General features: G+C 39.8%; 1 protein-coding gene across 2 annotated transcripts in view; it reads left to right on the plus strand.

Annotated features, from left to right (window-relative positions):
* Zdhhc20 (zinc finger DHHC-type containing 20) overlaps positions 1-9,348 on the plus strand; it is a 90,940-nt gene that overhangs the window by 64,035 nt on the left and 17,557 nt on the right. For both annotated transcript variants that reach the window (XM_023699147.1, XM_023699148.1), the window contains exons 5-7: positions 2,843-2,912; positions 4,746-4,778; positions 5,834-5,954. In XM_023699147.1, coding sequence (XP_023554915.1) covers positions 2,843-2,912; positions 4,746-4,778; positions 5,834-5,954 — 224 coding nt within the window. The remainder of the gene's footprint in view (positions 1-2,842; positions 2,913-4,745; positions 4,779-5,833; positions 5,955-9,348) is intronic.

Genomic DNA, 9,348 nt, shown 5'->3' on the forward strand with positions numbered 1-9,348 from the left:
TTTTTGCTCTATTGACATAGTGTATTACATTGATAGATAGAAAGTGGGTCTTTTAAATACCAAAGAGCATTAAAGAGCTGGAGCTGAGGGCTAGAGGATAGAGGTAATACTTTGTAGCAACTCCCATTTTGTTTCTGTTGTTGTTGATGAGTTTGATTTGGTGTGATGTGGTATGATTTGGTCTCACTTTGCAGCCCAGGTTGAACTCCAGTATGGGATTTTTCTTAGCTTCCTGAGTGCTGGGTTATAGGCGTGCAGTACCACATTCAGCCCTTTTTGCACATTTTTGAACCATTTGAACATATTATTCACTCAGAAAACAAATTGCGTTCTTCTAAACCATCTCCCTTCCAAAGTAGGGCCAAAATCAACCTGTCTCAAGTGTTCCTGTAGAAAGTAGATGCTCAGAGAGCCCAGCCATAGTGGCCAGCACTGGTGGACAGAGGACATGAGACAGTGGATCTGGTGTGCCAGGCTCTGACCCTGGCCTCAATAGCTCCCCAATCATTTTGGCCTCTCCACTTGATCTGTGCACCTGTTCTCTGCATCTGCACTCCAGGCACACACCCCATCCGCCACCTCTAGGCCTATTGCTATAGAGCCCACCTGTGTGTCAGTAAACAACAGCTGAAGCTAAAAGAAAGTCTTACACAGAGTAGGGTATTGCAAAACTAATGAGTACACAGTAAACAAATACAGTGAGTGGACATTAACGGTGCAAATTCGATTATCTGGATAGAACTGTCTCTTAGCTGTACCTTCTAACATTGCATGTATTTATTTATTTATTTATTTATTGCGGTACCAAGGATTGAACTCAGGCCCGTGCACTTGCCAGGCAAGTGCTTATTCTATTGAGCTATCTACCCAGCCCTAAATTTTCTTTTCTTTTTCTTTTTGGCAGAAACGGGGATTGAACTCAGGCCCTTGCACTTTCCAGGAAAGCGCTTATTCCACTGAGCCATCTCCCTGGCCCCCTAACATTGCTTTAAAATACATTTTGTCTCTTGTATTTGTTAAATCACCTCTGGAAGGTATATGCATTTTATAGTGATACAGTAGTCGTACGTGTAAAAAGAAAATGATTCCCTTTGCAGATGGAAACAAATGTATATTCAAACCACTATATACTTTGCTTTTTTTTCCATTTAATATATTTGTTTTTTTGTGTGTTAGGTCTGTCAAACCCAAAATTTCAACAAATTCAGTTTTCAAGATCTTAATGGCTTTTATTGATACTTCATAAACTGGGTGGCATCTGGCTTACAAAGTAGGAAAGATTTTGGATCCAAAAGTCTGAATGCAGGGCCTAGACTTCATAGGCAAGATTTTTTTAAAAAGCTGAAGAAGGTAAAAAAAAGAAGCAACAGATTGATCATTTCAAAGTTGCTTTTGTGTAGGACTGTGGACGAGATCTTGTTTTTTTCATGGGATTTGGCTGTGGTCTCTTTTCTCATCTCTCAGAAGCTCATGTTGTGCAGTAAACAAGTTAGGTTTCTGTCTGGTACCTTAGCATAAGTAACTTCATTTTGAATGCTGTCATCGCCCCCCCCCCCTTTTTTTTTTCTGAACCCTGAGCCATTTCGCCAGCCCCTTGTGCTGTCATCTCTTTAGGGGGTATATCTGTGTGTTTTTTATGGAAAATTTTTGTTAGCTTCTACGTAGTATTTCACTACATGGATATACCGTAGAATGCTTTCAAATTATTCCTAATGTTTTATTAAAAGCAATCCTGTAATAAAGATCTCTGTTCTTCATTGTTCTTCATACAAGCCACGCATGCTCCTGCCTCACATCTAGCACCTCATTAGAATCCTCTTTTCTTCTGGGTAGCTGCCTGTCTTACTAGTTCCTTCAATTTCACTTTCCTCAGATGCTTCTCATACTATATTGCCCTGATTCTCTTTCTCTTCTGTCACTAATATATTGTTTATTTCGTTAACTTGTTTACTACTCATTTCCTTCAGTAGAATATAAACTCCGTGAAGGTAAGGGGTTTTTTTTGTTTTGTTTTTTTTACCTAGTACAGTATCTGGCATCTAGTTGGTTCTTTATGTCTTTTAAATGAATGATTATATGAATTGGGCATTAGTGGCCCATATTTAGTGAGAAACAGGTTTTTTCAAAACTAGTTTCAGTTGTGCTGCTTAGTGTCAGGTTGGCAGATAAGACGTTTTGTTTGTGTGTGTGTTTAATAACACTGTTTCAAAGGGTCAGCCAGATCAGCGGACTAAAGCACTTAGAGTGCGTGCCATGCCCACCCTGCCACCACCCCCCCCCCCACCCCCCCACCCCCGTGCACTGAGATACTGACCTAGACCGGGTGTTGTGGCACAGGCCTGTAATCCCAACACTTGGGAAGCTGAAAACAAGAGAATCACTACATGTCCTATCTGAGTAGTAAGACCCTTGTAGACCCTGTATTAAATACATAAAATAAATTAAAATAGCATAACATAATGCTGTTTCAGAGTTTCAAAAGTAAAGCCCCATAACGTGCCTTATTAAATGCCATTTTAGGGTTAACCTGGGCTTTGCTGTATAGCTGAAAAAATACTCCATGTGGGACTTCGTAAACCAGAGCTCTAGGCTATTTAGGCTGCTCACCTGGGTGTTTGACTTTGTATAAGCCATTTACTACATTTGGATGTTCTTCGTTCTGTTGGAAAACAGCTGGGAAGATAATGACTGAGGTTCTCTCCTATCAGTCATGACACTTTGATTTGAGAAGTTCTCTGATGTGTTTTGGTATTATTTAAAAATTATTAGTTGTCCATTTTCCAGAGTAACTAGAAATTAGGCTTATGTACCCTTCAACATTCTTTTGCTTTGTTCCCTGTAGCTATCAGATATTGTGAAAAATGTCAGTTGATTAAACCCGATCGGACCCATCACTGCTCAGCATGTGACACGTAAGTGGTATTACTTTTCCTTTCATTTATACCAAGCACTGAAAATTGGCAGGAGAAGGAACATTTTATATGCTTTTAAATTAGCACATGTTTCATCCTCTGCCATTACAGTATTTGCTAAGTATGCGGAGCTAACAAAATAATTATGGACGGTGGAATATACCCAGAAGTACTCTTCATTATCAATTTCTCTACTAGTTAATAGAATTTCCCTAGCCTTAAGTATGCTTTCTGTGCTTGTGTTCAATATAATATTCATAAATTAATCCCTGTCAAAAAGATGATGATTTCATGGATTTAAAAGGCCATAATGGGGGCTGGTGAGATGGCTCAGTGGTCTAAAGCACCTACCTAGAACAAGCTAAGCAAAGCACAGGGACCGCGGTTCAATCCCCCAGCACCACATGCCAGCCAGCCCTGCCCCCTGGTGGGCTGAGCTGGCCACACACACACACACACACACACACACACACACACAAAAAAAAAAAAAAATTTTTTTTTTTTTTTTTTTTTTTTTTTAAAAAGGCCATAATGGGGAAGCTGGGGATATAGCTCAGCAGCACAGTACCTGCCTGGCAAGCACAAGGTCCTGAGTTCAATTCCTGGGGTGGGCAGAATATAGCTTAGTGGCACAAGTGCTTGCTGGGCAAATGCAAGGTCCTAAGTTCAATCCCCAGTATCAGGGAGAAAAAAAAGAAAACGATAAAAAGCCATAATGATAGTTTCCTTGCTTTTTAATATTGTTGAGTTTTTTGGTTTGGTTTGGTTTGGTTTGGATTTTAATTTTTTTAATTCTTTATTTGTTTGGTACAGGGTCTCACTATGCAGCTCAGACTTGTAGTGATTCTCCTATCTCAGCCTCCCCAGTGACAGGATTATAGGCATGCACCACCAAGCCTGGTTTTGGTGGTTCCAGAGCCAACACTGCATGTGGTAACACGCTTCGAACTCGAGCAGTTATGTTTGCCAAGCTGGCACTTAGATCACTGAGCTATCTCCCCAGCCTAGTATTGTTAATATTAGACCTTTAAAAGCAAAAGGCAATTTTACAACTGTTATCAACTATCATCTTCACATTTCCCCCAGAGAAACTTGAAAGAATTCAGTCCTTATTCAGTGTGAGAAAGTAGTATGTTAAAGTAGATTATATCTCAGCTAGTCTGGACTTTTAGTTAGACAAAATACTTAACTTAGCGGATGTTAAGGTTTCTCGTTTGTTATAATGCATTTTGTTTTGTATTTTATTTTCCTGTGAAAACAGTATGATTGCCCATATGGTAAAATTGGATATTTAGGAAAAGTAACCATCTCCAAGCCAATCAGTGTTAATGTTCTGACATACTTGCTGTTAGATTCTTATTTTCATGTTGTGTGCATGTTTAAAGTAACAGGGTTCATCTTATTGCATTTTATTTCCTTCAGCTACTTTGTGAGCTAGACCTATCTAATACCAATTTATTATTATTTTTTTTTTTTTTTTTTTTTTTTTTCAGAACCGGGGATTGAACTCAGGCCCTTGCGCTTGCCAGGGAAACGCTTATTTCACTGAGCCATCTCCCCGGCTCCTCTAATACCAATATTGTCCACCACATCTAAATATTAAAATGTTATTTGCTGTTGTCTGGTGTGACTGAATAGGCTTAGCTGAATTCCCAGTAAAAAAGATTATGGCTTCTAATATATAGAATTGTAGAAATATCAGAAATTACCTCTAATGTTTCTGGGATGGTTCTCTTGAGATACTTTTGTAAAGGGAAAATTTTAAGTGAAATAAAACTAAAGGAATCAGAAGAACTTTCTGCACAGATTATCTTATGCTTATTTGTTTCTTAGATGTGTTCTTAAGATGGATCATCACTGTCCTTGGTATGTATTAAAAATATAGAGGAAATTGCATCCATGGGTGGAGAGGTGGAAAGGAAAGAATTGAGAATTATGTACTCCATTGGTCTTATATTTTAACAATTTAATCATGGTAGTAATGTTAATGTGCTTGTACAGTATAATTACATATATATGTGTGACATTTATATTAAATGTTTTCCTTTAATATACTGATGTTAGTGGCCTAAATAATGATTAAGAATCATAGTTGTCTAATCTCCCAAATGACCCATTTCCAAGTAATAGTGATTAAGCTTTATGGTTGGTTAATTCAGTTAGTTAGCAGTCCTGGGGCCTCATGCATGCTATGCAAGTGATCTATTGCTGAACCACATCTCCACTCCTTTTTATTTTGGAACAGGACCTCACTAAGTGGTCCAGGCTAGTGTTGAACTTGTGACCTTCCTGCTATGGCTTTCAGGGTAGCTGAGATTATGGCATGTTCTACTGCACCTGGCTGACACACCTCCTTTTTTTTTTTTTTAATGAGCCGGGCATGGTGGCCCTCATCTATAATCCCAGCATTTAGAAGGCTGAGGCAGAGGATCATTGAATTTGAGGCTGGCCTAGGCTCCGTAGAGGCGAGCCTGAATTGCTTAGCAAGACCCTGTCTCAAAAAGATATTTATTTATACCAAAAATCATACTGAGGACCTCATGCTTGCCAGGGAGGTACCTTGCCTGTGCTTGTATTCAAGATAATATTCATAAATCAATTCCTGTCAAAAGGATTTAATTTATTTATCCCAGCCCCCCAAAATTTTATTTATAATAAAAAACATAAAAGCTATTGTCTTGGGGCTGTGGAGTTAACTCAGTGGCACAGCGCCTGCCTGGCATGCTCAAGGTTCTGAGTTCAATTTCTGGTACCAAAAAAGAGTTACTGTCTTACCCACCTAGTAAATTAGTAGAATATTACATTGTACAATCTTTAGAACTTCGCATCTTCTAGACCTTCATAACCCCCACTTAACTTTCTGTTTCTATAAATTTGTGACTTGTCTTATTTTTATAATGTGACTTTCTTTATTCTTCTAGGGTGAATAACTGTGTTGGATTCTCTAATTACAAATTCTTCATGCTGTTTCTATTGTATTCTCTCTTATATTGCCTTTTTGTTGCAACAACAGTTTTAGAATACTTTATAAAATTTTGGACGGTAAGTCTTATCTTAAAACATGTATTTATGACTTCAAAGTTACTTTATTGCTGAAGAATTAGTTCATTCTGATAGTTTTAATTTTACTAGTTGGACTTTTAATGGTTCAGAGGACAGACAAAGCTATAATTTACCTTCATATTCATATACATGTTTATTTGTAAATGAATGCACATTACACAAAATACTGTAAACTTTCTTAGTGGTCCAGATTATTCTTAGATACATTATAACAGTTTGTTTTTTTTTTGCTCCGAATGCCCTCAGGGGTGGTTGGGCTGGCCGGAGTGTTGTGGGGATCGAACTACAGCAACCTGAGGCTGACAGCTTTGTGGAAGCAGCCACTTAAACAACTGAGCTAAGGCCAGGCCCCAGATACATTATAACAGGCACATAGCTTTAAGAAGTGATTGGTTTTCTTCGATTTGATGAGCCAGTTTGCTCTTCTACCATAAAATTGACATCTCAGCTCAGGATACTCCAACCTGCTTGCCATCTCTGTAGATTTTCACCATCTTTTAATGAATGGCAAATGATCTAAAACAATCAAATCTTTCAGCAGTAAGGACTAAATATATCTATACAAAGGAATACAGTGCACCTAAGAAAGAATAAGGAAGCTCCTTGTGACAAATGGCTTGAAGTGGTCTTTTGAGATGATTGTGAAAATCACAAGGCACAGATGTGTACATGTAGTGTGCTACTATAGGAAAATCACACACACTGTCTTCTTTACAGAGTACAGTTAAATATAGCTGCTGCTGGTTGCCTCTTGTACAGACAACTAGGAAAGGACACGTACTCTTTATAGTTAGCTTTTGAATTTGGCGTGTAGTCATCTAGTCTACTCAAAGTAAAAAATAAAGCTTAAACATTTTTACTATGAAAATGCATATTTCAGAGGAAAAATATAGCAAAATGAGGAAAGAAATAACTCCCAGGAATGCAGAGAACTGAATTATTTTTCATTAGTAGCTTTTTAGAGTTATTTGATTTAATTTGTACATGTACCATTATGATAAAAATTGAGTATTTATTTATTTTGAGACAGGGTCTCACTGTACAGTCCAGCCTGTCCTTGCACTTTGTAGTGCAGGCTATTCTCGAACTTACAGTGACCCTCTTGCCTCAGCCTCCCAAGTTCTGGGATTGCAGACATGTACCACCAGCCTCTCCCTGCCCCATCTGGCACTTTTATTGTTTTCATTTTTACATTTAAGTCGGACTGATTTTTGTGTTATTTGGGGGGGGGAGGTGGGATAACTGGGACTTGAACTCAGGACCTTGTGCTTGCCAGGCAGGCACTTGTGCCACTGAGCTATATCCCCAGCCCTTAAGTCTGATTGTGAAGGAAGAATAGTTGTAAAAGTAGTTTTCCATTTGCTCTTTGTAAAACACTTGGAAGGTGGTTTAAAATACTGGTTTTATTATTACTCAAATACAGTGAAGTCCTTCGATCTGGAGACAGCCGCCTCACTGGAAGATAGCATAGTCACCAAAGTGAGGGGCTCCCTGCAGTGGGGCCTGAGAGCTGGCAATTCCAGAAGCAGCAGCTGCAGAGGCAGAGCCTGTACTTTGATTTATGTGGGGAGGGAGGTAAGAGATTTTGGACATGGGGGTGGAGGTAATCCCAGTGGGCTCCAGGGTGTTATCTGTCTTGTTTTCTTGTGCCTGGCCCTGGGGTGATGAGAGTAGAGCAGGAGGGCCACTTGGGCACATGAGCGAGGTGCAAGAGCAGTGGCAGAGCTCCACATTAGGTAATTTCTACAGGAACGATGCTGTCCTGGCTATGAACATTGGCCAGCTTGAGGAGGGCAGTCTCTCCCTGAACCAGTGAGGTTTCAAGAATAAGAAACTAAGGAAATATTGTTACTGTTGAGGGGCTATTATTATTCCAGTTTTCAGAGTTGGAAACAAAGTTAGGTGATTATTCAGGGTCACATATTTAATACTGTAAATTTAATGTTTATTTAATATTATACTTAGATCTGTTCATTGCAACATCTCAGTACTTTCCACTATCACTTGCTGCTCATAGCCAGCATAATTAAAGTCTGAAGTCCTGAAGCACAATTTTATTTTCGGGAAATATAGAATTGAGGAAGATTTTCATTAAAACATCATTAGTTGGGCCAGGGAGATGGCTCAGTGGAATAAGTGCTCCCTGGCAAGCACAAGGGCCTGAGTTCAATCCCCGGTTCCACAAAAACAAACAAAAAAACCCACAATATAAACATCATTAGTTATTTGAGCATTTAAAATCAGGTGGCTCCCCTGGAGCAGTGCATCCCCAGCATGTGTAAGACCCTACGTTCAGTCTCAGCACCATTCTAGCACCACTGAAAAACATGCAAAACAGATCACGGAGGGGGCAGCACTTATACTACCTCTATGTGTACAGGACAGAGGACAGCACTGCTCTCCTGTGTGGTCTCAGCCCCAGGAATTTAGGCCTCTGAAGTCCCCCTTTGCTGGACACTGCAAGTCCAACCTGCATAGTGAGACCTTGTCACAACCAAATACATAAAAAATAAAACATTAGTGAACTTTATCTTTTTCTGCATTCATTCAGCACATATTAATTTAGTACTTTCTCTGCCAGAAGGTGTTGTGATGTTCTGAGGACTTTTGGGATGTATCAGCAAACAGCCCCATCCTTATGTCCTTGTAGAGCTTACTTTTGCAAGCAGACACACATGAGAAAAATGGGTCAGGGCAGAGGATTGGATGAGCGGGGGACAGGTGCCCATCAGAGAGTAGATGGGACCTCACTATAGTGGGACTGGCACCATGGGGAGGGAGTCAGTGGCAGTGTAGGAGAGAGCTGCAGAGCAAACAAATGCATTGGTATCCTTGATATGTTTGGGGCAACAGGACGGCCATCGTGCTGGAGGAGACTGAGTAAAACGTGGCTGTCATCCCAAGGAACTGAGGAGAGCAGGAGAAACATGTTCTGACCTGTTAATGGCTGCTCTGAAGGCTGCCCTGTACCTAACTAGATGGCAATGAGGGAAGAGCCACATAGCCAGCACCTGTTACAGGCTGTTGTGAATTTCTAGCTTTAACAAGGTTGTAGCAATGAAGAGGGTAAGATGTCATTAGGTCTATTTCGTGTGTGTGTGTGTGTGTGTGTGTGTGTGTGTGTGTGTGTGAGAAAGGGTCTTGCTGTGTAGTTCTGGCTGACCTTGAACTGGCAGTGATCCTCCTTCCTCAGCCTGCCAAGTGCTGGGATTGCAGGTATATGCCACCACAGTTGACTTCAGGTCTAATTTCTAGAAACTACAAATCAAATGTTTAGTGAAATACATACTTGCTAAAACATTTTATTCTTTTTATATGTGAATCAATTAAAAACTGAATAGAAAAGTGTGTGTTGAAAGGGTACCTGAGGGGC

Source organism: Octodon degus, unplaced genomic scaffold (genome assembly GCF_000260255.1).
Source record: "Octodon degus isolate 3935 unplaced genomic scaffold, OctDeg1.0 scaffold00111, whole genome shotgun sequence".
NCBI classification, from domain to species: domain Eukaryota; kingdom Metazoa; phylum Chordata; class Mammalia; order Rodentia; family Octodontidae; genus Octodon; species Octodon degus.